Here is a 27,887-nt window from a genome sequence, read left to right on the forward strand (position 1 = left end):
CGTGTACTCGCGTGTTATCTCATTTAAGTCTAGTAATTGTAAGTCATTCATTTGAATTGCCGCATTTCCGAGTATCGAGTGACGAGCAAGCATTGTGGTCGCGTATCTGACGCGTAAAATCGCACACAAATCAATAATATACTTAATATCAATATCGCGTAATGTAACATCGAATTATTAGTAACGTCACCAATCGGATTACCCACGCGCGCGCGACGAGGATTTAATTAATTTTCAATGATTATCGGCGCGGGGAAAATTTATATAGCGAGGGAAAAGTACAGACTAATCAATTAAATCGGGGTTCATCGATTCGATTGGACGTGTCGATTCAATTCGCCATCGTTTTCAACTTGCCTTTTGCCCTCCCCCTCCGGTCTCCGCTCCACCCGCGTTGACTTTATACGCGCGCGAACGTCAGTATAATAATGATGCGTGACGCGATTTCGATATTGCGTTTCGTTTTGCGATTTAATTTTCTCCGCTCGATCGATACTTCGCGGCGCTCCGCGATACCAAGCGCTTGCTATAAATTTACGACGTTCGGATGTAACGCGCTTTGTTTAATTATCTCCGTCTCGCATTGCAGGCTCCGTAAGCAAACAATTAACTCCATTGGCAAATTACAGTCGCGCAAAACCTCCTCCTCTGTAATCCCGAGTCATTAGGGCGACAATATGACCGGACGTATCAAATTAACATATCGCAAATGATATGATTAATACGAAATTTAAATCGCTTTGTGTTTTCTTCTTCGTTTTTTTTTTTCTGTCTCGTGAAATGCCACAAAGTGGCACAATGTTGGCTCATTTTCAGTTATTATTATTCATACACCCGGTGATTTCGTAGCACGATAATGTCGGTGATCCCCTTACAATTTAACGGTAATTTGATAATCACGCATTGTTCCGCGACTGTTCCGCGCAATATCTTCCGCATCGTCGCAGTGGATATACTTTATATAAGATTACATAATCGAACAACATTGTTTGGGTAAATGACGTTCATTTGTATTAAGAATTGTCAAATACGCGTGGATGGGAAAATACAAATAATTTTCATACGAGATAAATGCTCAGAGAAATTCTTCAAACTTAACTCCGTCTCTGACGATAAATGGCATTGAAACATAAGTTCGCGCAGTGAACCAAATAAGCGCCCGTTGCTCTGCGGGTTAAGGTTTCAATAGAGTGCTGTTAATTATGAGCTATTAAGAGCTTCCCGTTGTTCGGCCGAAAAACAAAAGATTATATTTGTCGCGCGACAAAGACAGTGTTCTGCGATTTCTCTCTCTCTCTCTCTCTCTCTCTCTCTCTCTGTGGAAATCAACTTGCTCTTTCAATATTATATGATTTCTAATTCATGATTCCGTAACAAAGAATCCTGTTTAAAATTGTCATCATTCAATAAAGTATCTAAATAAAAATATGTAAATAAAAATTTCTCATGAAAAAAATGAAACTTTTTCTCACGATTAAAACATCTTCTTCATTAAAATACACAAATTAACGAACGAGATTTCCGTGAACGTGAAAAATTCGCGAACACCGCGAATACACGCGCAGGATGCATCCAAGGTTGCGTATCGCGAAACGTAATTCCGTGTTTGCACGCTTCCGTTAAGATCCGAAAATTAGCGGTAGATCAGTCGGTGACTTAACGACGATGAGCAGCAATCACTCGGCGAAGGATATGACATTAACCCTCTGTTGAACACGCCCACATCCCGTGGCCGCGGCTTTATAAAAACTGCGCGTGACCGTCGCGGACGATACATTTTGTCGTAGAAAAGTGAACGCACAACGAGACATAAACGAGAAGCGAGATGCACGTGTCTGTGATCCTCGGCGTGGTGTTGCTGCAGGCGGTGCTTTACGTGTCCGCTGCGGTAAGCCTTTCATTAGAAAAAAAAAAGAAAAAAAAAAATCTAACTTTCGATAAACGCAGAGAATAGATTTCGTTTCGCTTTCATGCGAATAACAATCGACGAATGTAGTGGCCTATGCTATTAACACACGTCATCACGAGTGTGCACGCTTATACATACATTAGTGATGTGCGATTAGAGAACGCGTGCGCGCGCGAATGTTGTACATACATCCGCGACTTATCGAATGGTGCTAAAGTCCGACACGCGAGGGTCGGTACCTCATTGCGATGCGCGCTCGTAATATAAATTCTGATTTTGCCTAGCCGCCTGACTGGGTGCCTCCGGAAATGTTGGAGATGGTTCAATCTGACAAGGAACGGTGCATGGCCGAGCACGGAACGACTCAAGGTGAGCGTCTTGGTGCGATTAATAGTGCAATCAACATTTGGCCAGTAATCCCGCGAACCGCGACACGCCGTTTTCTTAATTAATTAAACTCTTGCACTCGGTGATGCGAAGAGAGAGAGAGAGAGAGAGAGAGACGTAATTGTAAACGCACACGCACAACAAATCTTTCTTAAATTTATTTTCTATATTTTTTCAGATCTTGTTTTTTTTCACGTCGCTCTTGATCTTGTTGAGTATTTGAAATATTTGCAACAAAAAAAAAAAACAAACAAAAAATAGGAGAAAAATAAAAACTGGAATTTGTTAATTTATTAACTGTAAAACCCACGGACGAGAGTTTAACATAGAGAGAATTTTATCATGTATATTTTGCTGGAGCTTCAATCAAAAATATTACGCGAATTCGAGAATATATTACAAATTATTACGAGAAGAGAGATTACGTCCCGTTTATGTATCGATACCGAAATTAACATCTCGTTGCATTTATGATGATGTTAAATATTTTCATGTTGCGATGCAGCGCTCATCGATGAGGTTAACGACGGGAAACTCACGGAAGACCGGAGCATAACGTGCTACATGAATTGTCTCCTCGATGCGTTCAGTTTGGTAATATTTCTTTGATTATGTTTTTTGCAAAAAAAACTATCTTGTCTGACGCGAGTGGTCACAATCGAAGTTTATGTCAAAAAAAATAAACAAACCACAGGTTGACGAGGAGGGTAACTTGGAAGCTGAGATGTTGATAAGCGTCATACCAGCGGAATTTCAAGAGATCGGTAACAAGATCTTGAACAAATGCGCTCATCAGGGTGAGTAGCGAAATTTTTACATCGAACATAAACGACATAAATTTGAATTTTTCTACTTTATTTTAAAATTGAATCAATGAATTCTAGACGGCACTGATCCGTGCGACAAAATATACAAAGTGGCCAAATGTGTCCAAGCAACAGTACCAGAAGTAAGTAATTTGTTATTTGTCGAGATATAACGCGATGTCTTAACGCGCGCGAAGTCGTTAAAAGAAATTTTTGTTTAGATAGAAATTTCTCTCGTTCTCGTGAGATTAACGCTTGAACTTTTTCTTGAATGTTTTCCTGTTGCAAATAACACGTTCAAATGTATCGTTGCAGCTGTGGTTCATGGTTTAATTCAACGCATGGGAGGAATTCTCTGCGCGCGATCACAACGTAACCTAATTTACGTAACCTAATTTACGTAAACGGAAACAATGTCATTTGTGTAACAATAATAGTAGGTAATCATATAATGAATACATTAATGTGTGTGTTCATTATGTGCGAATAAATTTGGTAGAAAATGTTGAAATATTGGATGAACTTATATATAAATGTGCATTAAAATTGTATCAGATCCGTGACAGTAAACAATAGAGAGAACCGAGAAACGATAAAGATCGATGACTAACGACGGTAACAAGCTTAATTTATGAATTCATGTTTAATTAAATTAAATTAAACAATTTTGTATAACGAAATCTCCTTTTTGATTCCATTTAAGTTTCTTCAACGTTCACGAAACTTGTGTAAAATAAAGTTGGGCTATGTCCATTAATTAAGTAGAACCGGAGTTGTATATAATACATATACATGTATATATTATGTAATATATGCACGTATACACACACATGCAGAATAACTTCGTGTAGTTAATTAAGTGAAGCAGCGAAAAAAAAAACGTAAAGTAAAACATTACACAAAGTCTATTCAAACTTTTCTCAATTCAATTTCGTACTTTCCTTGTGATACTTCGAGTTATAAGTGAACGATTCGATGTGTAAAAGAAAAGGATGTAATGAGAGCTCTTATACGTATAATTGCGAGCTCCAATTATTCGCGTTGTTTAAACACAAACTCGATTTGACAAATTAAACGAATTCAGCTTAACATCAAATTCTTCATTTATGCATAGAAGAGAACGAAAGAGAGAAAGAAAAACAGAAAATGCTACTTTTACATAATGGTGGACTACTTCTCTAAATAGGATATAAAGTGATTGTTTACGCGCAAGCGCAACTATAATTACGGCTCTGAATCAAGCAAAAATTACATATGTTTTTCTATACTTTTTGTGATTGCACAGTTGCTGCGTATAGCGCACGAGACAAATATTGCATAATGTTTTCGTTTGGATCTAACAACGTCGCATAATTCTCCCCGTGTGTGCGCACGGGAGAAAAACCTCATTCGGAAAATTTAATCGTTATTCCGGATAATAAGCAGCTGCGGCGAGGAAAATATCGGAGAGATGCGTTTTTGCTTTTTAGCTTGAAAATAACGTCGGAAAGTAGAGCTTATTTTTCTCTTTCCATTTTTTTTTTTTTTTTTACTCTCGACGAGAAACAAAGTGAATTTGCCATATATAAATTAGTTTGCTAATAAAACCCGTTAAAAGTTAACGGGGCTGCTCTTGAAACTTGACGATCAATTTACATCCACGTTAAAACTTTTGGAAATTTCTATCTCTTAATCTTCACATCAAGTTTGTGACTTTGTCTTAAGTCACTAATTCCTTCGAGAGATAGAGAGAAAGAGAGAGAGAGAGAGAGAGAGAGAGAGAGAGAGAGAGAGAAAGAGAGAGAGAGAGAGAGTGCATGCTTAGAAATCATACACGAATGAAATTTATTAGTAAGTTTCCGGTCACATTTCCATAAAATCATTGTCTACGCAAGATTTTCCGCATCTCTCAGTGTCTCTGAATAAAAGCTGCTTTTAACTTACTACGCAGATTAAATATGCGTAAATATATATTCATTTAAGCCGCAAGACGAAAACGTCAGACGCGCGGTAAAATAAATATGAATAATTTTCTTTCCAGACGAAGCGATTGTGAAACAATATTATCTCTCCGGAAATACATTTATCTCGGTTTGTGACAATGTGTCATTTGTATTACATTAAGTCAATTACAATGTATATTGTCAATTTTACTTTGTTTTAAAAAGCGCTAACTCTACTCTCTTTGATCGCCACTGTGCAGATCTTAACTTAATTACCAATTACTTAATTACTGATATGAAAAAAAAAAAAAAAACTACACAATATTATACTACGCAACATCGGTGTAAAAAAAATATCTCTAATTCGTGCTACTGCATACGTGCCATGCAATTGAATTACTATGTGCAAGAGGATATTGCAGAAAAAGAGAGATCACTACACAATGGAAAAAAAAAAAAAAAAAAAAAAAAAANAAAAAAAAAAAAAAAAAAAAAAAAACCACAAAAAAGAACGATCGCGAAAATGAACAGCGAAACGTATCATCCGAACAAAACAAAGGTTGCAAATCAAACCTGGAACCTAGTGCGAAACAAAGCGATAACAAAAAGTGCTTCGCGATGCGAAACGACTCTTGAAAAATACGGAGAAAAGTCTTTCATCATGTGGTCACGTCAAGAGGAAGAAGCTTTTACTCGGAAAACTTCGAAATAAGAACTTCGGTATTCGGTCAGAAATAGATTTTGTTTAAAAGAGAAAGTCTTTCTTCTCGTAATTAAAAAGACCGAACTTTGAGATTAATTATACGAAATTTCCGGCAATAATAAAAAATCAACTTCTTTAATTATATCGAAATTTTTAAGTAAATTCGAGACAACGGTAGTGTAGATCGGAAGAAATTTTCTCCGTTGAAGCGGAACGCACAAATCGTGATTCCGGAAGGTATTGCGCGAGAAATTAATGGGGAGCGAACAACAACAACAACAACAGCAAGAAGAAGAAGAAGAATAGGTGCGACAAGACACTTCGTTCCGGAAGGTACAGACCTTAAGGTTGATCGAGTGTATCGTGCCGGTATGCGGCGACGAGTGGTCTTTTGTGTTGCTGCCGCAAGTGACATTGTTGTTTACGTTCGGCAGCGAGCCGCCCGCTCTGAACTGATTCCCTAGGTTAATGTGCAGGTGCTTGCTGCTGGACTGCGGTGGACTGGCGCCGGCACTCTTGACGGACAGCGGGGTCTCCGGTACGCCGGATCCCGTGGGACTGGCACCCACCGAGCTGCTCGCCGACGCCACCTGTGCAGGTCCCCACAGTCATTCACAACCATGAATGGCCACACCACGACGAAACGTATAAATATCGTATAAAAACGATCTCCCTGTGTGTAGCTACCCGCTTAGCTCCGACCACCCCTCGGATTAACGTCTTCAACGAGAACTCAAAATGTTTACCGACCGCATCACAATTTTTCCGGACATTTGTGACGGTTTTGGATTTTTTTTTTCCTCCCTACAAAGTAAGTCACAAATTCAATCCGGAGAATTAACAGCTCGTGATATTTCTCATCGGCCTTTTGCCTTGCGTGTTGTATTTTACAATATATATATTTTGTTTTGCCGGTTTCAATGTAAACCAGGCAATTTCGCAATTAGCGGATTTACTTTCGACATCGTCGCGCGATTACAGCCTCTCGTACGTCGAATTAATTGTATCGGTTTCCGAGATTTTCGATTAAATCTCTAAACTTCGCAATTGTACGCGACCCGCGGCGTAGTAATCGGTCTTTCTACGGACGCTCCGATAAACAGGTTCTTATCTCCGGATTCCATTCTCCAACTGCCGATTCGAACGGTACACTCTCTCGAGCGAGCGAGCGAGCGAGCGAGCGTGTATAGCTGCCGGCTCGATATAAATTTGGATAGCGCGCGCGAAGCGTTTTCATTTGTGTGTACGGAGAGAGACACTGGAACTTGGCTCGGTTGGTGGACGTGGCGAGATAAAAAGCTCAAGAGTTTTGACATTCGAACGCAATGTGACGCTTCGTGTGTGTCACAATTAAAATTTTAAATTCACACACACAACGAGATGTCTCTCTTTCTCTCTCTCTCTCTCTCTCTCAAAAAAAACATTTTAAAACATCGCGTTTCACGCGTGTATAAAAAAAACCAATGTGAAAAACCAATTTTGTTCTCGCTTGAACAATATTTTGTCAGCGCGCATTTGAATTCCGTATTAAATAATCCCGTGTGACGCTTTTATCTTTTTGGTGCGATATTGGAAACCGTAATCCCGGGTGCTCCGGTTTCGACCGCGGAGCAATCGAAAGTGCATCGCAATTGTTTCTAACTGGCTACGAGATTATATACTCGGAATAACTATTCAAATCTCATTGATATAAAATAAATAAAAAAAAAAAACTCGCATATAATTTGCAAAATACTTAACTACCGCGCGTTGCATTGAAAAATCTCATTCGAGAGGTGCGTATGAAAATAAAACAACAAAAACATTCTCAATCGATCGATCGCGCTTTGTCGTGTCAATTTCAAATAGCGCACTGATTGGCGCGCGAGATATCGGGCGAAAGGTTAATTCGTCGCATAATCGCGCTCCGTTGCCTTCCAGCCGATGACCCGGTCTCGTCATCGCGCGCGCGGATGCGCTCATTGTGTTGGATGCACGCCGCGTCGGTCGCGTCCGGATCGACGCACGTCTCTCTCCCGTTTCGAAAGGCGCGTCGTCGCGTCGTCAGGCTTTCCTCTTCGCGCGAAAATCATGCAACATATCGCGCGACGCATACATATATGTGTACATATACGCATGCATGCACAACACCGTATAACGCCGATACAGGCGGGTCGCGGCGCGCGATGCAGTTGCCGCGCTCCCAACACGAACACACATACGCAATCGCGCGCGCTCTCGCTCCATTCCGCGGAACGCACAACCCGGCTCTCACACGCGCATATAAAAACACAGAGCAAGAGAGAAAGAGAGAGAAAGAAAGAGACCCGGTGGTAACAAGAAAAAAGATAGAGATTAAATGGAGAACGAGATACACACACACATATATATACGTACATGTACACAGGTTGAGGAAGGGACAATCGGAGTCGCGAGGCCAGGGAAAGAGGAGGGGGAGGGGAGAACACTCGTTGTTTACGTTCTAACATCTGAGCCGAGGAAGGTGCACGACGGGTCACGGCGCGACACGGCCATCCGATCCTCCCGACCAAGCCAAGGACCTACTGGTATTTCCTTACTCTGCTAGTGACGTCCGAAACCTCCTTCATGATCGCCTCGAACGCTGCCACGTCCTGCGCCTCCTTCTGGTTCAGCAGCGCGATCTTTTCACTGAATTTCCGTGGGTTCGCCATGATGGCCTCGCGGCACTAGTTTTTCGCGGACACTCGCGGAACCCGGAGCACCCACCACTACTACCACCACCACCACCACCGCCGCCACCACCACCACCACCACCACCGTCGTCGTCGTCGGTGCCGCGGCCGCGCCACCAGACAATCAGCACGAACCACCACCAAACCACCACCGTCGTCGGTGCTCACTCGCCGCCCCCCCTCGCGGTTTCTTCTCTTTTTCTTGCCGTTCGTCGTCCCGAGCGGACGACGCACCAACCCCCGTTCGCGGGATCTCGCACGGACGACAACAAACAACGCGCAACGGACCCACCGGATCCGTTGTTGGTGCGCCTCCTTGATGGCACTGGTGAACACTGATATGCAAGATCATGCGGCGCGGCGCGCCACGCGTTGTATTGCGCAGGAGCGGCGATTTCGAGGTCCGATTGGTCGCCGCCAATGATCGCAGCATGGTGCAGAACCGGTCGCGTCCGCAATAAAAAGTCTAGTGAGCTTTCTTACTCAAGAATGAATATATATGTGTAACAACGAACTAAATAAAATTTCCTAGTTGTCTTAGTTATGCAATGCACACCCTGCTTCATCTTAAAGTATCCAATCAAAACGCTTCTTTCCTATTCGAACGATGAATTCACCAGAAGATACAAATTTTTTTTATCCTAAGCAGGAATATTGGCTGCAATGCGATTGTGTCAATGACAAGTCGCATCGTACAGAAATAACTTCTTTCTCTGTTTATTTATATACAGCGATTTTTATGCATTTTGCACATAATAAATAAAACATTGAATGGACAAGTATGACATATAATAAATTTACGCACAGTATACATACTTTTTCTAAATATTTTTTTGTCATTTGTAAACTGGTTTTGACAAGTGGAAAAATTTTTTCTTGAAGGAAAAATAAACAAAGTTTCGCATCATGTATTTGTTCTAATTTTTCCTCAATGTTTCCTCTTCTCTCCAAAGATCAGTCGCGAGAAGTGATGCAACTGACAACTTCAAGAAAATCGCAGCGTTTATAAGACACAAGTTGTGCGAAACAATAAGAACTAAAGAATAGATGTAATTGCACATTTGTAATAAAAATGGCAAAAATTGACGAAAACATGTACTTGGAGAACATTCCATCGACGATATACAACGAATTGATTTACGAATTAAATAAAGATTCAAATTGGCAAGTACTGGCATGTTATGTGGCTGAACAACTTGGATTACAATGGTAATGAAAAATCAAAATTATACTTGTTTTTTAATTAACACAAATATGTCTATGAATGTTCTTTAAAATATATTGTTCTACGTGTTTGCATGTGTACAGGAACTTGTGGCAACAATTATTAGAGCAAAGTAATAATGTAAATAAAACACCAGCAGCCAACCTGTTGTTCGAATTAAATATAAAAATGTGCACAGTTGGAGTGTTATGTAAATTTCTTAGAGAGTGCGAGCTTAATCACGTTTTATCTGTTTTATATTATCCAGGTACATGTATTTAATTATATATTTTCTGTTTTAATTCGTAATTATGTATTGGTAAAATGACTCAAAAAATTTTAAAATTTAAATAAAATTATAATCAAATAAAAATTATTACAGAGCCTTTAGTAATTATCAAAGATTTGTCTGAAAATATGGAAAATAACTCTTGTGAAATATCCATTGGCCAACGCCTTCATCTTTCTTGCAAAGCCACCGGTATACCACCACCGAGTTATCTATGGTATCACAATAACGTCAAACTTCCAGAACAGCAAAGTCAGGAACTCGATATTACTATAAATAGGTAAATGGCAATGTTCGAGTAAAACTATTCGATAACAAAAATTAATCAAATATTTTAACATGTGGTTTTTTTCTAGCCATGACCAAGCTGGAGAATACAAGTGTAAAATCTCACAAGTTGACAGAACCACAAACAAAGTGATATCTGTACTATTGACAGGACCAGTATTTGTAAATATACCTAGCACATCTATAGATATTTTACAGCAACCTCCCGCTGTTATAGAGATTAAAGAAAGTGAGGATCTTGTGATTACGTGTTTGGCAAACAGTTATCCTAAACCGCATTACCAATGGTTTCGAGATAACACAAAACTAGATGGAGAAACATCCAACAAATTACATGTAAGTGATACATAATGTCAATGATATCACAGAAAATATCGTAACACAAAAATTGATGACGTTCCAGATAAAACAATTCAATTCAAAACATGAAGGAAAATATTACTGTTACATAAGTAATAGCGTGAATGAAATAATTACTCAAAGAAGTCTTGTAATGGTAACGATCAGTCACGTATAGTCATTTTATATTCATTAATTTTCTCTAGTTACGTTAGGATTCCGAATAAAAAAAAAGTTACGCAATTACTTTTTCCTCAAAACCATTTTATAGTAATTGTGCGTACATATTTGTATCAACACAGATGGATCTTCCACGCGAAAAGGCAATTGCAAAAATAGCTCTGGTCATTGCAAATGACAATTACGAGAATCTTGAATGTCTCGAAACACCTATAAATGACGCGGCAAAAATTGGCAATCTGTTGAAAGAAATAGGTTTCAAAGTGATTTGCCTTGTGAACTTGTCAATTGAGCAAATGAGAAATGCTATAAAGATATTCAGTGAAGCTTTATCTGAAGGAGTTTATGGTAAATGATTAAAAACAATATTTTGTAAGTGTGTAGAAAAAAATTTATATATACATTTTATTAAAATTTATGTCAACGTAGGATTAGTTTATTATGCCGGACATGGGTTTAAAATGCAAGAAAGCTACATGCTCGCTATTGATGCACCGAAATTTTACTTAAGAAAAGACGCGATTTCTGAAAGCGAATTGCTAGCCGTATTGCTGCAGAATGACCCTGCTCTTTTAGTAACAATATTAGATATGTGTCAAACTGTACCACCAAAGTAAGAATTTCTAGATCTTCTCAATACATTGAAAATAATACAGTTTACTAAACATATTATGTTATTTCAGAGAATGCAATCCCGATATTCACAACGAAATACCAACAGTCAAGGAATATAAGAGTAGAAAAAATCTTCGGAATTTAGTGCAAGCATATTCCACATCTAGTCATCGTCCTAGTTACGAAAGAACCAACAGTAAATATGGATTGTACGCGATGCATCTGAGCAAATACATTACTAGAAATATCCCAGTTGCACAAGTATTTGCAGAAGTGGGAAAATGTAAGAATTTGAAGACGCGTGTGCAATGAGTGTTTCTATAACTCTTTGAAAAAATAATTTTGTTAATTTGTGTGCTTGCAGCGATAGATAAGTACCTAACAGGGCTAGAACGTAATCAAATTCCAATATTTGCTTTGACTATTACGAAACCTTTTCGTCTCACTGATGCTATTTACAAAAGTAATTATAAAACTTTAGATAAATGTTTTTTATACACACGCGTACACACAAATTATTTTAGATCTCACTTATAATTTAACGTGTGTCAATATATTATTTGCAGAAGAATTGCCACCTGCGCTAAATCGATTAAATAAATTAATAGCTTTTTCGTCAAACTCTTTTGAAATCAGCTTCAAACAAGCTGGTATTTCCGCGAAAGTTACAATCTCATTATTTATGGAACCGTATTTAAATGTACTCAAGGTTTTAATGTGCAACTTGGAGGGTTTGGAAACAAAGATTTTTCATTCCGTACCTACAAAACAAAATAACTTGTTCCAAGCGTCCAAACAGGAATATTGGATACATAATCCACAAATCTGTCAGGTATCTATATAAATATAACTTCATCATATTATATATATATGGCAAATATATACATTAGCACTAATGTTCTGATAATATAGGGACCTTTAATTGTATCCATATCAAAGGAAGGAACTCTTATTGGTGCAACATTCTTACATATAAATAATTATATTCCATTAATATTGGAAAGTATCAAGTGAAAATTAACATTATATGTATATAAATTTATTATGCGTATGCAAATTTACTATTTATTATATGAATTTATACTGTTTGATTGAATAAAATGATATTTTTATATACATCAATATACATGAAGTGGTAATATCTTGTTATTTTTTTAATACAAAATAGAAAATATTGTTATAGACTACATTAAATATAATGATATAATATATAATACAATTTTATAATATATTTATATATAATTGTATTATTATACATATCATAATTGTTCAGTAACAATAACAAATAATTGAACCAATTTACACACAATTTCATATTCTAAGCTATTTTGCAAATTTATTTATTCTACAGTATAATGATTGACAAATGTTGCAATCCAGGGACCTCCAACATTATTTACATACTTACGGGTAAATGTATAATTACACACTAAGTGATCTGGTGGCGTGGAGAAGTCTAGAAATCCTTTACTCATCAATTTCTCTTTCTTTTCAGCAAGACCCGGGATGTAGTGACAAGTAATTGTAACTTTAATGGAATGCTCGTCACCTATAAAACATATTGGTTATATAAATTTATTTGTTTGTCAAGAAAAAGATATTATATAAGTTATTCTAGTTTGTATATTTTTTCCAAAACTATAGTATAATAGATGTTATTATTACTTACCTACTGTAACATCAATATCAGACAAAACATAAAACAACATTTCATCTTCATTCACTGAAATTAACTGTCTTTGATTGGGACTGAGAGTTTCAATCTTGGCTTTTAAAATCTCTATTATATCATCTGCCACAAGGCCTTCTAAAGATTCATAGTTTTTATTTGTTAAAGCTTTGGATATTATTGTTGTCGCCTAGAAATGCAATGTGTTGATATTTAAACATATGTTTTTCACATCTCTAATCAATTACAAAAGATCATACATATCTGGCTCCTCTAAGAACTTCAACTACGTCAAATTCTTTGTCTATGTATGGACTGATCTTGAAGAGTGAAAAATAGACAAGCTTCAGTGGTGTTATGAGAGACGGTATATACATCGGAGCTCCGTCCACGAGCATAGGCAGAGTAACCTGCGATTCAGAATCCGGTTCGGTGCTGTAAATTCTACAGGCGGAGAAATTTGGCAGCGAAGTGGACAGCAGATTCTGCTCGCTACGATATCGCATCATTCTCGTCCTTATTCTGTTTTTATAAGCAACACACGTGACGATTCGTCGCAGATTGTACGGCACAGACTTTCTAATTGTTGGGACTAACATCGTAACTTGCATAAGCCGGTATCAAAATTTTCTGACGAGCATCAAAACCGAAACACAAGATGATCTAACCTATTTTCTCTGTTGAGGTCTGTCATGACTGCAACGATATTTGCAAAAATTTACACAACACTCATTACAACGCATTTTTATTGCTGATATTAAACTTATGTATATATCGCATACGATCCTCACAAAATCTCATTTATTTATTTTGTACTCTCAAGATATTTTATGCTTGGCGCCAAATGAGATGTTACATAAAAGTTACTGCATCCCTGTGTTTATTTCAATAGTTATGTATAGTGGTTTTTTAATATACCTAAGTGCTTTTTGGTTATTTCCGAGAAATAAAGTTTTTCTATTGGTTATCAAATGTTTTTCAAGTTGCGATTTCATGGAAACTACTATCCAAACATTCTTCTGTAAAGTTATTTCTCAAGCCCCTTGCACAATGGACGGAATAGCGATAGCGATAGAAATAACAAAAGTTTTTAAGAGTTTATATTTATAAATAAAGGTAGGAACAGCGGAATCTAACATACAAAACTACACATGTATCAATGCAGATCAGAAAATCGGAATAAGCAATAGCNATAAAATTTCCGACGAGTTGGAATTCTGTGTTAAAAACTGTGTTATTTCTATCGCTATCGTTATTCCTTTCATTGTGCAAGGGGCTTCATAGACATCCGTATCACAATTGTATTTATTCTATGGATATCGGCCACTATAACCTGACAATACTAGCCACTATAAAACCAAACCATAACCTGACGTAATTAAAAAAACAAAAACATTTCATCGAGTTTTAAAGACAAAACCAACGAAATATTTGTAATATCCAAGTAGAAACAGTTTCGAGAAGAAAAGTAGTTTAAAACGAATCAGGAGGGCAGATAAAATGGTTAGACGATTTGACGCATTAAAACTTGTGGGCGAGTGGTCAAAAAAATATGCGAATCTTCCGGATAGATATATCAGACGAGCTATGCGACAGGTAAATACACGATTGACAAGTTTATTTTTATTTAAAAATCCAAAGAACGTTTTGTAATATTCAATAGAACATACTGGTAATTCTCCCGATTGTTCCTTTATAGTTGTATAACACTTTTAACCATGTAACACTCTTCAAATTTTTATCATTTAATAATATAATTACAGATTTATTGGGAATCACCTCGTGGCAAGCCTAATTATTTACCAGTTACAGTTGAAAGAAAACAGTTTCGTTTCTCCATTTATCGCCCATGGACCAATGAGTTTCATCGTGATAATGCCCCTGGCCGCAAAAGCAAATTTATTCATGTCGAACCTATTAAAGACTGGAGTTTCTTCCGAGGTGACAGGGTATGTTTACCTTTGCACAGCATCGAATAATTAGCAATTATATTGCAATGAGAAGTAGCATTTGTTAATGTGCAACTGGATGTTTTGTAGCTCTATATAATTGCAGGTAGAAATCTTGATGGGAAAAGATAAAGGAAAACAAGGAATTGTAAAAGAGATTTATCAAGAAAGAAATTGGGTGATTGTTGACGGACTCAACACAAAGCTACAACGTGTTATGAAAGACAAAAACTTTCCTGGATTATGTATGCTAGTAGAACAACCCTTGTTAGTAACTACACAGGTTCAATTGGTTGACCCATCGGACATGTGAGTGTTACCTCTATTCAAGAAAACTTTCTTTTTCAAAGTAAAATGTGCATGTGTGTGAGAATATCTGTAGCGTAACTAGGTGAATTATCATAGGCGAGGAACGTCAATAGAATGGCGATACTTGGAAGATGGACAACGTGTACGTATTTCCACAAGAACTGGTAGGCTGATACCGATTCCGGTGTCCAGTGAGGAAACGAAGGATTACAAACTTCCCAGGATGTATGTGGAACAACCAAAAGATACTAAAAAAGAGGATATATTAAAAATAACTTTTACGGTATGCGTATTTTTTTCTCTAATATATTGAAATATCGAATATAAAATCGGACACTTTTTTATTGCATCGCGTAAAATATAAGATTTTATGGATAAGATGTACAATAAAATTTGTATGTATATATTGTTTTTATTTGCAGCCCAAGTTAAAAACTTTCGAAATGGATATTATGGATGAAATAGGTATCAAAGAAGATCGTGTTCCAAAGAAATATTATTGGTATTAATCATTGTTATATACAATTCATCGTTAATTAAGGTTTTTAATGTACAACTGTAGTATATAATAAATATATTATATAAGCAAACACACAAAACAAAGAAGTTAAAACACAGTCAGTGTGTTTCAGTTGTTACACGAGAACGCAAGACAATTTTTGCCTTATAATAATGCAAAATCGGACGCTGAATAAGGTTGAATTAAACTAAACCGGATTGATTTTTCGAGAATTTCTATGCCTTTAGCAAAAGCTACGTACCTATATATAGGAAGTACAATAAAAAAAAAAGAAGCATTTGTAACATTAGAGTAACAATACAAGCGAGTAACTCAATATTTTATCAACGACTTTGCATCAAATCATAATTATATAATAATGAATTTATATAGCAGTTCAATCGAGAGCTGTTTGTGTTTTACGCTAAATCATGTCACACACACATATCACAGCACGAATTTTTTAAATGCAAATCCCGCGGAACACTTCATATATTACGCGTTTAAATATTCCAAATACATCTTTATATTAATGACATAGTTAAATATATATTTATGACACACATTTCATTCAGCACCTCACGATCTACGATTCTCTGAGTACACAGTTGAGATTAAATTAACAATTGTTTAAACATTTTTCTTTAATTTACATTTTGATATATGTGAGAATATAAAAAGACGGACTATTTTGTTTCTCAGAGAAAATTTGAGGAAAATTTAAGATCTGTTTTTTTTTTCGCCGCACCATATGTTGCATTTAAAAAAACATTTTTTCGTTTCGCGCGTTCCAGACTTTTCGAAGACTCTGATAGACAGCGATTTGTCTTCGTTTCCTCCGCGCTAGAGCTGCGCCATGCTGCACTTCGTGATGACAGCGCAGTCTGGTGTGGCCACAGCGCAGAGGAAAAGAACAGATCTGCGATGCAAGTATGTTACAGTACGGTGTGCTTTTTTTTTTCTTGCTGTATTTCGTGACAAGTGCGTAACAAACGAAGAAGAAGCGTCTTAACGGAGCGTCTGAAGCGCGATGACCATCGGCCATCTCTCTTACTTCGTTCCGAACCGTCAAAAGCTGTCGAACTTGAACGTGAGTACTTTTCATATTCCGTCCTGTTATATTCTTAATTCTACGATTGATTTCGCGCGAAACATTGCGCGTCGCGCGCGTCCCGTTCAAATGCAATTTCGCGCGTTTAACAGTTTCGATTTTAAAATAATAAATCAACAGGAACCACTATAGTAACACGACATCGCGGAATGTCGATTAAGAAAAGTAGACAATCTACAGTCGTCAAGCTCATATATCCTAGCTACGTACGTACACAATATGCTATTTGCTTGTCGCAAAAACTTAATTCTTAACTTCGAAACTATTACTTGCACGGCCGGCACTATGTAAAAAGTCGTACACAAACGACAGATTGCTTTATTATTAATTAAATGATTAATCAATAAACAAGCCTATCTACTTTTTTCAGATATAATATTATCGATTCGTTGCGTGTATATGGCGTGCGTCATATCGAAACTCGTTTATCTCGTTGTTGAGATAATAATTTGAAAACGTTATTATTTTGTTGCTTTGTTTCTTCTCTGAAAAAAAGCAATCCCCTATATTCTCGTATAAATAAATGCGATAAATGATTTTACAATATTTTCTCGTTTTGCATTCACAAAACAACCCTTTTTGACGCCACGGTTGATTTATTCAAATTGGAAATCTGATTTTCTTTAGTTTTTTTTTTTTTTTTATCACATATTCTGTTTCTATGAAAAATGTTCAATTGCGTTCGATTGCAAAACTTTACATTAAAAAATATTCTATTTTACTGAGAAAAAAATATGTATGTATATTTGCATACAAGATTACGTATTTGCTAAAAATGTAATACGCATATCTATAAGGCGTATCCGATCAAAAGGCACAGAACGATAAATTACGAATGTATCTTTTTTTTCTCATTTTATTTTTCGCTAATTGATTATTTATCTGTCGATTTTTTACGACAGAACTATTCAAAACTAGTCTAGATGTTAAAAAAATGTTTTTGATTACTTTTCTAATTTGCCGAAATAACAATTTACTTCAATTGAGTAACGATATATCTTGTAACTTTCAGCGAGACACTGTAAATGTCTCTCATTTTGCGACAACGCAAACCCGCTGTGATCTGAGATTTATTGAAACAACAAAACATATATATGTATATATATATATATATATAACACACCTTACTACGTCTATTCAACAAATATCGATCGTAAAGCCAGTCCAGTCGCTTGCTTGGCACATTCCTGCATTCAGGCTTTTTTTTTTTATCGCGAATTTGTTGCTTCTTCACGATGATTTAGTGGCAGGATGCCTGACTAGGAGATTCACCTCACCGTTGTGTAGTTTCTTCATGAAAGACCACGCTTCTATTCTGGACATTCGTGTCACATCGTTGCCGTTCACTTCGAGCAGGAGATCACCGGCTTTTAACGCGCCCGTCTTCTCGGTAGCACTTCCTGTGCATTGGGAAAAAAGAATAAATGAACGACTACCGTCGCTAATACACTTGCAGATCTTATCTTTATTAATTTACTACGTTTATTATTGTCGACGTTTATTACACGATCGTACATATTGATTACGACGCAAAAAAAAAAATGTAACATGGGTGTACCTCTTCTATTAGATACTTTTATATACTTTACCGGTGAATATCTTCTTGATAATCAGAGGTCTGTCTCCGAGAGGGCTGTCCCTGCCTCCTTCCAGGCTAAATCCCAGATTGATCCCGTCCTTGTGAACCGCGACGACCGACGGCGGTCCCCAAGCTGTATCGTCCGCGTTCGTCTCCAACCCTGCGATCGAAAAAATTCTCTCTCATCTATCGCGAATTCTCTAAATTTCCGTCAGAGCGAAGATTTGAAAATTAGATTTTATTACCTTCGACAATGGTTTCGACGCTCGCGGTTCGCGACCTCAGCCTGCAGCCCTCGTCCGCCGTTCTGGCGCGCGACACCACCAGCACAACCTCCGATCTCGGTTGCTTCAACACCGCCATGCTCTCCCTGTGCGTGAGACCGCGCGTGCTGCGACCGTTTATGCTGAGCACCCGGTCTCCACGCTGTACCCGGCCGTCCTTGTCGGCGACCGAGTGCGACAGCACTCGGTGAACCGTGATCTCCTTCACCTCGCAGTCCGCGCCGCCCGCCAGCGTGATGCCGACGCTGCCGGTCGGGTTCTCCTTGTGCAGCAAAGCGACTATGACGTCGTGAGCTCCACGCGTGTCCTCCAAACTCGCCTCCTCCACCAACTGCGCCAGTTCCTGCTGCGAGATCAGACTGGTACTGCTCGCTAGCGAGCTGATGCTGCCGAATTGCTCGCCGTAGCAATTTCTCTCGGTGTCCGTTTCCGTGCTGGTGTTCTCGTCCACGCTGCTGTCGAGACTCGGAAATCGGTTGTGAGCGGCGCCGCCGCCAACGATGACGTTATGATGCGAATTATTTTGCGCCGGACTGTTGTCCACCTTCTCCAGGGCCCTCTTCATGTCCGTGACGCTGGCGCTACGTCGATTCAGTCCGCGCGACGTCGGAATTTTCGATAGAGTCGCGCTTTTCGTTCTCTCAACGTTCTCCAACATCTCGTCGCCGCTGTCGACGAGCTTGGTCTTTCCCAAAGTCGGTATTTTCGAAACAAACGGCCTGTCTTCCGACCAGGACTCGTTCGACGTGGCGGAACCCCGTCTGCCGTATCGATTCTCTCTCGAATCCCAAGTAGATTTCACCGACGAGCTCGTCGCGCTGATCTTCTCGATCTTCGGTTCCATACTTTGCGCACGGAGCAACTTAGAATCGGATTTAGCTCCCAGAATGTCCTCCAAGCTCATTTGACTCTTCGATCTGCCGAAAGTTCCTTCGTCGACGTGTATGGCCGATCTGGACCGGCTCTTGGTCGTCAAGATAGTCAACAAATCGTTTTGCTCTTCCGTCGTGTTTTTTCTGGGAGTCGAACTCTGCGCTCGGTTCTGCGGCTTCGAGATTTCCGTCGCGGCTGATTTTCTTTCTCCGGATGTTATCGCGTTTCGCGGAGCCAACAAACTGCCGTTCGCGGTATTAACGGCTTCGTCGAACACGGAACCACGACCGCCTCTTGTCGCGTGAATCGTAGACGACGTTTCCAGAGCAACGATGGGCGAACGTTTGTTGTATTTGTTGGCGGACTTTTCCTCCGCGACCCGCGCCAGATTCTTCGCCTCCGCTCGCACCCACATCTTCAGATCGTTTGACGGCTCCAGCATCTCGGATTTGGGCGGTCTGACCGCCGGCGGGAGCGCGCTTCTTTTAGGCGGCAGCTTAGGTTCCTCCCCCTTCTTTCGAAACGACTCCTCATTCTCCGCGAAAGGATCCGCGACTTCTATGTAAGCCACCTTGATCTCCTGTTTGCTCGTGGGATCACTACCGGGGTTATTGACTATCTGCTGAATGGCGCCGTTCTCAATAGCTGCCGCGGCGTCGTCATTATCCGGGAACTTGCGTTGAATCAACGGCGACCCGTTCAGATCCCGACCGCTTCGACATCTCGCGCTCGCCAGGATGTTCTTTCGATTGATCGCTTCCACGCTTTGCGGCTTCAGCACTCTTCGCGATAAAGACTCGGCGCTGGCTTGGGATCCCGAAGTCAGCGTTGAGGACGTGCTGCAATTTGTGTCGGTGCTGTTCGATCGTCTCAGCTGTCTCTGGGGTATCTGCGAGTTCCTCGCGATCATCTCGTTCGGCTGCGGCGAGCGCGGATCGGAACTGCTGCTGCTGGACGAGGATCGCTCGGCCAAGTACGTTCGTTCCCCGAGGATGCCGATCCGGGTGCCGAACTGCTCCTTGTCGACGGAGGATTCTCTGACGGCTCCTATGATCGAAGTTCTCGTCAAACTGTCCGCGATCAGAGGCCGACGTTGGTAGTTCAGTTCCGTAGACACGTACGATCTCTCGGACGAGATGGTGGATCTCTCCGACGGTACCGGCGACATTGGCGGACTGAAGCCGCGAGAGATGCTACTCTGAGAGCTGCTCACAGCCGAGTCGTTGTCGGAATCGTCGTAGTCTAAACGGGCTTTGTTTCTCTGCATCATTCGCGGTCTGGCGCGCGAACCGTCGGGCGAGCTGGTCGTCGACGCGAACTCGAAGCTGTAGTCGCTTCTCGTCGGGCTGCAGATGCTCTCCAGACTTTTCGGCGGTTCCGATGACGTGGGTGTTGGTTGGTTCTTGATCAAGGTGTTGCCGTTTATCGACGAGCTCGTTGTCCCGGAAGTGCTGTAAACCGTGAGGGATTTTCTCTTGAAAGCCGGGGAATATTTCGGATGTATCTGAGGCGCTGGCATCTTGAAGGACGTTGTCGCCTTCAAGGGCTGGCTCGCCGTGCTGGCGTTGCTGGCCAAGGAACTTTGAGATCCCCATTTGTCCTGAATATTTGCTTTCGATATCTGGAAGAAAACAAGAAACGGGGTTGTGTGACACGACGTGTGTCTTAATGTAGTACAATTTAAACATATTTGGTCATTAAGTATAAAACTTGACAAATATATATATAATATGTAATGTATATAGTTTTTTTATATTTAATGGCCCAACATTTTAGTTATGTTCTTATTAAAAAAAAAAAGTTTATACACACAAGAGTAAAATAAAATATCGTTCTACATTCTCTATGTTCACATGTGTTTGAGCTGACGTCTCACCTGATGCAACGGTATCAAATCTCGCGACTTAATTTCCGGCAAATCGACGATGGGCTGATCGATCGACACGGCGTCCTTTTCCGGAATGACCAAACCGCGCAGTTTCGATATCGATCTTCGTCTCTGCTCGATCAACTGATTCAGACTGCTTCTTCTCGCGTCCTCGCCGGGCCGTCTGAAGGTTGACGCCAACGAATTCGTTCTCGTGATTTGCGAATTGCCGATCGAATCTGTCAGAGAGTCTCGATCCTGCGCGTAGATCGTCGATCCCGAAAAACTGGTGGCTCGCGCCAACGAAGACGGACTCATTTCCAAGCTCTTCACGGAGCTGCCGGAATTGTTACTCGCGACGGAACTTTTCGCGACGTTTGGATATGCGATATTTTGCAATTTGTCAACGACGTTCGCGCAAGTGTAGCTCTTCGAGAAGATCGTTTGCTTGTCGTATGAAGGCGACAACGGAGTGGACGTGATTTTCGGCGGTACGATTGGCAGCGTCTTCGGAACACGCGGGGTCTGCGCGATCGGACTCGGGAGTGCTGGCTGACCGGTTTGGGACAAGCCCGGCGTTCTCGGACTGTGCTTCGTCGCGACTCTGCTCGAATCGGTGAGATCGAAGGAGCTCTGCGTCCTGTCGGCGAGGAAGGACGGCCGCTCCTTCTGTCCGTTGCTCTTCTCGTTGCAGCAAACGTCCTCGGAAGACTTGTACTTAGAGAGGCGCTTGTTGCCGTTGTTCGCGGCCGCCACGGCTGTTATGGGGTTCGGGAATAACGGCGCGTCCAGATTGCTTTGCGACGAAAACATGGCGATTTTGTCTCGCACGGAGCGCTCGGACTTGTCGTCCTGTCTCCAGAGATCGCCGTTTAGCGAAAACTTTCTCTGCGGCGATTCCGTCGTAGGAACGTTTCTGGCGTGCAAAATCGTTTGATCCATCTTGGGCGGACCTGAGCGATAAGAACATACTTTTTTTTTTTGCGAGAGAGAATATTGCGTGTTTCTAAAAGTTCGAGAAAGCGATAACAAAATATATCGAGATCGCTTTAAAAGAAGAGAGAAATCAATTTCAGAAGATATTGACTTGTACGTATGTTAATTTGTATGAAGAAATATAATGCTTTTTTTTTTTTTTAATTACATGTTCAGCCGACATGTCAGCTCGCCGCGCTTTTTTTTCTTCGAGAAAAAAATAAATAAATGGGGACAGAGAGAGAGAGAGAAAGAGAAAGAGAGCGGCTGTTCGAAGCTAAATGAGCGTGTTTAATTCGACGTTAAATAAGTACCTGTCAATGGCAGAGGCGGCGGGGCCTCAATAGGCGTGTCCTTTTCCACGTGGCTTGGCACTTCTTCGATCGTTGCCACGTCCTTGTGATGATATCCGGCGATTTCCATCTTTTTCTCGCTCGTCACTAGATTGCTGTTGGTCGTCGGACAGGTATAGAGAGAACCTTCCGCGACGACGGAAGCGTTTTTCTTCGCGATATCGTCCGCGGTGTGATACGACGGTTTTCTATCTTCGTTCGGAGAAACCTCCGGGGTGATGGTAACGTCCTGACGCGCGTTATCCGCACTGGTAACCTTGCCTATCTCCGACCGGACGTTCTCCATATTCGTCAGAGCGACTTTGTTTATGTCCTGTCTCACGTTTTCAGCGGCTGTCAACGTCATCTTGCTATCGGGCAGAATAATGCTCCTCGAATCGACAACGTCGCTGTCGTTCGCGAGCATCTTGAAAGTCTCGCCGGCGCGGAACGACTCGGTCTCGTTGCACAATCCGCTGCCGTTCGTGGTTATCGTCGCCGTCCTTGCAGTCGCGGCGATGTATCTGTACGGCGGCTGGTTACTGTTGTTGCTGAATTCTTGGTAAGCCGCTGGAAATTCGTCCCCGTCCGGGGGCAGGCGTTGACCGCCTCCGCAGTTCTCCATCTTACCATTTACCGTGTCTGCAACAGCAGATTTTTTTTTTCCTCGAGAACACGTTCGATACACGACGAATAACGAGATTCGAATTTTTCGTGTATATTGTAATGACAAAGTATTTTGATAAAATAGTTTGTCATTACAATAAATACATGTTCTGTTACATATATTTACATCTATTTGCATTACAATAGAAGTTTTTTCAAGTGTATTTCTTTCTTTTGAAACAAAAATCGAAGATAACGAAAATATGTATGAATACTGTAAGCATTACGCATTTGACAATATATCGTACAAACTGTCTTCTTGATAAGGTAACAAATTCAAGGTGAGACAAGTTGGCTTTTGTACCGATGGAATTCGAATAGTTCTATCTTCGTGACTCACAATTAGCCAAATGCCATAGCCATAGATCATACGTGGATTTGACACATACGCGAGAGAGAGAGAGAAAATATTTTGCTATTGCTACGCGTGACGAATAAAAAGAAATTAATGTCGCTATAAATTTCAGTTGTTTTTTATGTGACTTTTTAATACTTTTCTACATCGCGAAATAATAAAACTGACGATCGAAAGTTTCATTCTTTCGATATTAATCAAATACGTGTAAATAATAGACCGCGCGCAGAGCTAATTTTGCATCATCTGTGCCACGCGTTAAAGAATTTTTGTTCGGGAAGGAAGTGCATCGACAAGGATATTTGCACCATTAAAATATAGCGATCGGACACACACAGCTCGAATGATTCATCGCGCACATATCGACACATTACACATCGCAGTGAGTACATTGTTGTTTGAAAAATGACATCATCGATTTTTCACGTGTTTCTTAGCTTTGCGACGAGTCAATCGCAAAAATTTAGTCTCACGTTAACGCACATATGTACGCACATCTCAAGAATGTTTTAGTCATAAGTACACTTCCAGAAATTTTTTAATCTCTCGAGTGTCACGCAAAATGTAGATTTGACAGAGATTCTTTTCTGCGACAGCAATTAAACATTAGTCTCGTTCGCCCAATAATAATAGGATTTAGAAACTCCGAAAGTGTTCCGGACGGCACGGGTTAGCGGGACTTCAAGGATTTCTACATTCTCTGTGATAAAACGTTTGCGCGTACGTACGCGATATCTATTCTAAGCGGCGGCATTTAAATCGAGCTACGACGTAATTTTTTAACCGCGTGACCGTGCGGAACGTGATTATCGAAATGCACTAGACTTTTAAATTTCCGCGTTACGCGCGAATGCAGAAATGCGCTTACGAAATTCGTTAAAATATATATGCGTATATTATGTCTCGCGTAAGTTGCAAATCATCGGTGGTTGTTTGACTGCAAATGTCGAACGCCCCGTGCGCGGCTTTAATTCACAGTTAATAAAACGCGCGCCGCGCCAATTCCTGATTAACATTCCTGGCATAGCGGCGAAGCGATGTAACTAATCACCGTATACACACGTATTGTATACATACGTATGCGCACGTGCAAACAGATGCGCAACTTTCGCGCTGCCCGATGACGGTTTTCGATGCACGCACGTATATGTCCAGACGATCGGACCATATTTGTACCGGTATCAGGGACAACCGCGCGTCGTTGTCGTCGTCGTAAATGCGTGCAAGTACACGTTACATTCCGCTCTTGTATACTTGCGGTTCATACGCGCAAGTGTATCGTGCTTTGTCGCACAGGCTGCAATCGACACAAAAAAAAATAAATAATATATAAATAAATAAAATATTTCAGTAAAAAAAATTGTAGATTTTCGCGCGAGAGTTGCAAACAATATTCGCGATTTAAATATCGCGAGAATTATTTGATATGGATTTTTCGCCGAGTAACATTGAGCTTGATTAAATTGAAAGATTAAAAAAAAAAAAAAAATTCGCGTTGAAATAAAACTTGCGCGTCGACTTCTGCATATTGTTTCGAGATAATAAAAGTGTAATAGAAAACGAGACGTCGGCCCCGCGCGTTCATTTCCACCTGTGCCTGACAAATATTTAACCACGAACTTCTGGCAATAATTACCACGTTATCATTATATTATTATCAGGCATTGTCGGGCACAATGGCGGAATGTAAATTAAGAGTTCATCTTCGATCTTTATCTTATCTTTTTTTTTTTTGAACGTGTTATTTTGTTGAGAAAGGAGAATTATCGCTCGGGGACTAATTAAAAAATTAAGCATTTAAAACAATTTTAACTACATACGTTGCGATTAATATATCAATAACTCGTGTATCTTGAAAAAGTAGTGTGTACCTGATTGTGCGGACTTCACAAAGACCTGTGGTTCGTGCCGCGCGATCACTTTGCGATCATTAAGCTGGCGGGCAATTAATTTTAATCGTCGAAAAGCGCATAACTCAACTCGCGATTATGGCAAACTTTCACGTGGTAGAAGTTCATCGCGCGAGGTTTGGCCTCGGTACACAGAAACCGATTCTCAGAAAAGAACGTTGATGTATCGCAGCCGAGATGAAGAAGGAAAACAACGGGAGAGAGCCAGCCAGGGAGAGTACGTACCGGCAAGAAGACTGTCGTGAGACTGGGCGACATTGCCTGTCGAGGCCAGCTTCCGCGGTTAGCACCGAGCGCGCTTTCGTGCGCACCGGGAGAAGGGGACTCGCATTCGCGTCTGCCACGCTTTTAGCTTTACAGCTCGGAATTACGTTCTTTGCGGGTATTAAACCGTGTACGGAAAAAAAAAAAAAAAGAAACCATGTAATTGCGTTTCGTTTTCCATCCTCGATTCCTCGGTGCGTTCGCGTTTTTCCTTTCTGGAAACGAACGCTCCGCAAAATCCGGTGTTCGAATAATATCTCCATTCGACTGACGATGTTACATCCGCGTGTTCGACATATCGACATAAAAATATACAGCACAACGCAGTTTGAGAACATTTTCTATAGATTTTATCTGACAATTAATTGTTTTTTTTTTTTTACGATGTCTCGGACATCGCTTTGCGGTAATAACCACGTTTTTGAACGTTTGAAGTTCATTTCCAATCAGTCGGATAATTGCAAAATAAATAACAAATCTACGTCAAAGACATGTCCGTCGTGAAGTAGAGACCGCACGGACAGTTTCTTTCGCGGAACGCGTCTCTCCGGTGCGTCCAGTTCGCGAATGTCGCGCTGCCAAGTTACGTGAGTCGATTAATCCCGCGGAATGTGTCGACGAAACGAAACGTTTTGCTCGTCGGGGAGTAGTCGCGTAGGATGCGAAGCCGGAAGAATCTATGCAGGACTCTCGGACAGTACCGCTATGCGATGTAATCTCGGTCTCAAGACGAGCCGACGATTTTGTCGTGCCACCGAGTTACGTCGTCTCGTAAGAAATCCGTGGGCGACGATGTGATTCACCGATGGAGAGGGAAACGTACGTCGACTACGCACACACACGTGGAAATTGGATTAAACGGTTGAAAATTAGAAATTGACAATTCTCTCCTTTGAGTGTTATTTCAGAGACAAATACGGAGACGCACGTGCAAACCGCGCGAAAATATTTTTAATTCTGTTTTTCAACAATACAAAATATCTCTCGCGAGAAATATTCTCCGTTGAAATATTATTAACACACATTTGAAACAGGCTTGAGAATTCTTGACACAAACGCGTCGTACGTACGGCGGTGTGGATGGTCGAGCGATGTTCAAGGATGCATTCAAAGCCATTTTGTCACGACTAAGGTAATTCTGATTATGCATGCTTATATGTATCGCAACGTTATAATACACAGAAAGGTATATGATAATAGCGGGTGACTCCATACAAATCGCGGCCATGGAATTGCGTCATGTAGTTTCTGAACGCGAGATTAAAAACGTGTCGCAATCTCCGGCCGGCTTTCTTTGTCGATCGTCGTTTTTGAAAAGAAAGAAGGCAAGGACCCCCGACGAAATCAATGTCCCGCCGTCACTAAAAGGCCACACTTTGCCCTTGGCTCGAAGATTCGAATCACATATTGCGTCAATGTTCGCTATAAAACCTGTAGAGCGTTTTATTGTTATTTTTTTTTTTTTTTTTTTTTTTTTTTATCGGAGAATGTATTTTTTATTGTGTAACTTGGACACGTCGAAGAGTTGTCTTTATGTCGAGTTCGCAAAATCCGTAGGAGCGACCTCGCAACGACCTTCGCAATTGTTTCGGGAAACATAATGGTTTTCGCTACTTCATCTCCCGTTGAGATCGATTTGATCGGCGTTCAGTGACCGCAAAAATTGTTCAAGGAACAACTTACGCGAATAACGACCGCGCAAATATTAGATAACAATCCGTATCGAACGACCGTGTCGCGTAAACGTCAAAGTCCGATAAAGAGAGTCCGCGGTTGTTGTGTATTTCGCGAAATCCGACGCGTTCCGCGATAATCTCACATCCCGATTTTGCGCGTTACATCATCGCGCGCTTCCATCGCACCTTCGTTCTCTCTCACCTTTTTTTTTTTTTTTCCGCGATATATTCCGC

General features: G+C 40.5%; 6 protein-coding genes across 20 annotated transcripts in view; 3 read left to right on the forward strand and 3 right to left on the reverse strand.

Annotated features, from left to right (window-relative positions):
• LOC109857703 (CREB-regulated transcription coactivator 1-like) overlaps nt 1–8,454 on the reverse strand; it is a 33,408-nt gene extending 24,954 nt beyond the window's left edge. For 9 of the 10 annotated variants that reach the window (XM_020434294.1, XM_020434290.1, XM_020434289.1 and 6 more), the window contains exons 1-2: nt 8,286–8,454; nt 6,069–6,317 (exon numbers count right to left, since the gene is read on the reverse strand). In XM_020434294.1, the coding sequence (XP_020289883.1) occupies nt 6,069–6,317; nt 8,286–8,399 (363 nt within the window). In that variant the 5' untranslated portion in view covers nt 8,400–8,454. The remainder of the gene's footprint in view (nt 1–6,068; nt 6,318–8,285) is intronic. The other variant, XM_020434292.1, reaches the window with a different exon arrangement.
• On the forward strand, nt 1,770–4,010 carry LOC109857704. The gene is made up of 6 exons (XM_020434295.1): nt 1,770–1,888; nt 2,194–2,278; nt 2,802–2,890; nt 2,991–3,093; nt 3,181–3,245; nt 3,418–4,010. The coding sequence occupies exons 1-6, from the start codon at nt 1,826–1,828 to the stop codon at nt 3,433–3,435; spliced, it is 423 nt and encodes a 140-aa protein (XP_020289884.1). The 5' UTR covers nt 1,770–1,825; the 3' UTR covers nt 3,436–4,010.
• Nucleotides 8,455–9,093: 639 nt separating the features above from the next.
• On the forward strand, nt 9,094–12,386 carry LOC109857711 (mucosa-associated lymphoid tissue lymphoma translocation protein 1-like). 2 transcript variants are annotated; one of them, XM_020434304.1, is made up of 12 exons: nt 9,094–9,199; nt 9,374–9,629; nt 9,729–9,892; nt 10,007–10,193; nt 10,270–10,537; nt 10,605–10,697; nt 10,843–11,068; nt 11,150–11,333; nt 11,404–11,618; nt 11,700–11,798; nt 11,902–12,167; nt 12,248–12,386. In XM_020434304.1, exons 2-12 carry the CDS (start codon nt 9,493–9,495, stop codon nt 12,347–12,349), a joined length of 1,941 nt encoding a protein of 646 aa, XP_020289893.1. In that variant the 5' UTR covers nt 9,094–9,199; nt 9,374–9,492; the 3' UTR covers nt 12,350–12,386. The 2 variants fall into 2 exon arrangements, with proteins under 2 accessions (XP_020289893.1, XP_020289892.1); XM_020434303.1 differs by lacking the exon at nt 9,094–9,199 and having other exon boundaries at nt 9,246–9,629.
• A 222-nt stretch (nt 12,387–12,608) lies between these two features.
• Nucleotides 12,609–14,036, reverse strand: LOC109857727. 4 transcript variants are annotated; one of them, XM_020434340.1, is made up of 4 exons: nt 13,923–14,036; nt 13,265–13,700; nt 13,005–13,194; nt 12,609–12,884 (listed from the first exon to the last, which is right to left on the reverse strand). In XM_020434340.1, the coding sequence occupies exons 2-4, from the start codon at nt 13,613–13,615 to the stop codon at nt 12,676–12,678; spliced, it is 750 nt and encodes a 249-aa protein (XP_020289929.1). In that variant the 5' UTR covers nt 13,616–13,700; nt 13,923–14,036; the 3' UTR covers nt 12,609–12,675. The 4 variants fall into 4 exon arrangements, with proteins under 4 accessions (XP_020289929.1, XP_020289930.1, XP_020289928.1 ...); XM_020434341.1 differs by lacking the exon at nt 13,923–14,036 and having other exon boundaries at nt 13,265–13,596; nt 13,673–13,888; XM_020434339.1 differs by lacking the exon at nt 13,923–14,036 and adding an exon at nt 13,796–13,876.
• A 226-nt stretch (nt 14,037–14,262) lies between these two features.
• Nucleotides 14,263–16,053, forward strand: LOC109857729 (probable 39S ribosomal protein L24, mitochondrial). Its single transcript, XM_020434344.1, has 5 exons — nt 14,263–14,600; nt 14,768–14,953; nt 15,060–15,262; nt 15,359–15,545; nt 15,685–16,053. Exons 1-5 carry the CDS (start codon nt 14,505–14,507, stop codon nt 15,769–15,771), a joined length of 759 nt encoding a protein of 252 aa, XP_020289933.1. The 5' UTR covers nt 14,263–14,504; the 3' UTR covers nt 15,772–16,053.
• A 1,446-nt stretch (nt 16,054–17,499) lies between these two features.
• The window catches only part of LOC109857728, a 30,682-nt gene continuing 20,294 nt past the window's right edge, over nt 17,500–27,887 (reverse strand). For both annotated transcript variants that reach the window (XM_020434343.1, XM_020434342.1), the window contains 5 exons: nt 22,765–23,424; nt 21,485–22,428; nt 18,697–21,229; nt 18,462–18,611; nt 17,500–18,272 (listed from right to left, as the gene is read on the reverse strand). In XM_020434343.1, the coding sequence (XP_020289932.1) occupies nt 18,103–18,272; nt 18,462–18,611; nt 18,697–21,229; nt 21,485–22,428; nt 22,765–23,424 (4,457 nt within the window). In that variant the 3' untranslated portion in view covers nt 17,500–18,102. The remainder of the gene's footprint in view (nt 18,273–18,461; nt 18,612–18,696; nt 21,230–21,484; nt 22,429–22,764; nt 23,425–27,887) is intronic.

This window comes from Pseudomyrmex gracilis, unplaced genomic scaffold (genome assembly GCF_002006095.1).
Source record: "Pseudomyrmex gracilis isolate BER0280 unplaced genomic scaffold, ASM200609v1 scaffold_169, whole genome shotgun sequence".
NCBI lineage: Eukaryota > Metazoa > Arthropoda > Insecta > Hymenoptera > Formicidae > Pseudomyrmex > Pseudomyrmex gracilis.

Excerpts from the sequence above, each read along its gene's own strand:
- LOC109857729 (XM_020434344.1), top strand. The coding sequence starts at position 14,505 with ATGGTTAGACGATTTGACGCATTAAAACTTGTGGGCGAGTGGTCAAAA. Across the intron at positions 14,954-15,059 it reads GTTTCTTCCGAGGTGACAGG|GTAGAAATCTTGATGGGAAA; the intron begins GTATGTTTACCT and ends ATATAATTGCAG. Across the intron at positions 15,263-15,358 it reads TTGGTTGACCCATCGGACAT|GCGAGGAACGTCAATAGAAT; the intron begins GTGAGTGTTACC and ends GAATTATCATAG.
- LOC109857727 (XM_020434340.1), bottom strand. The coding sequence starts at position 13,615 with ATGCAAGTTACGATGTTAGTCCCAACAATTAGAAAGTCTGTGCCGTAC. Across the intron at positions 13,195-13,264 it reads TTCTTAGAGGAGCCAGATAT|GCGACAACAATAATATCCAA; the intron begins GTATGATCTTTT and ends TTGCATTTCTAG. Across the intron at positions 12,885-13,004 it reads TGATATTGATGTTACAGTAG|GTGACGAGCATTCCATTAAA; the intron begins GTAAGTAATAAT and ends TATGTTTTATAG.
- LOC109857704 (XM_020434295.1), top strand. The coding sequence starts at position 1,826 with ATGCACGTGTCTGTGATCCTCGGCGTGGTGTTGCTGCAGGCGGTGCTT. Across the intron at positions 2,891-2,990 it reads TCCTCGATGCGTTCAGTTTG|GTTGACGAGGAGGGTAACTT; the intron begins GTAATATTTCTT and ends AACAAACCACAG. Across the intron at positions 3,094-3,180 it reads GAACAAATGCGCTCATCAGG|ACGGCACTGATCCGTGCGAC; the intron begins GTGAGTAGCGAA and ends AATGAATTCTAG.
- LOC109857711 (XM_020434304.1), top strand. The coding sequence starts at position 9,493 with ATGGCAAAAATTGACGAAAACATGTACTTGGAGAACATTCCATCGACG. Across the intron at positions 9,630-9,728 it reads GAACAACTTGGATTACAATG|GAACTTGTGGCAACAATTAT; the intron begins GTAATGAAAAAT and ends GCATGTGTACAG. Across the intron at positions 11,334-11,403 it reads TGTCAAACTGTACCACCAAA|AGAATGCAATCCCGATATTC; the intron begins GTAAGAATTTCT and ends ATGTTATTTCAG.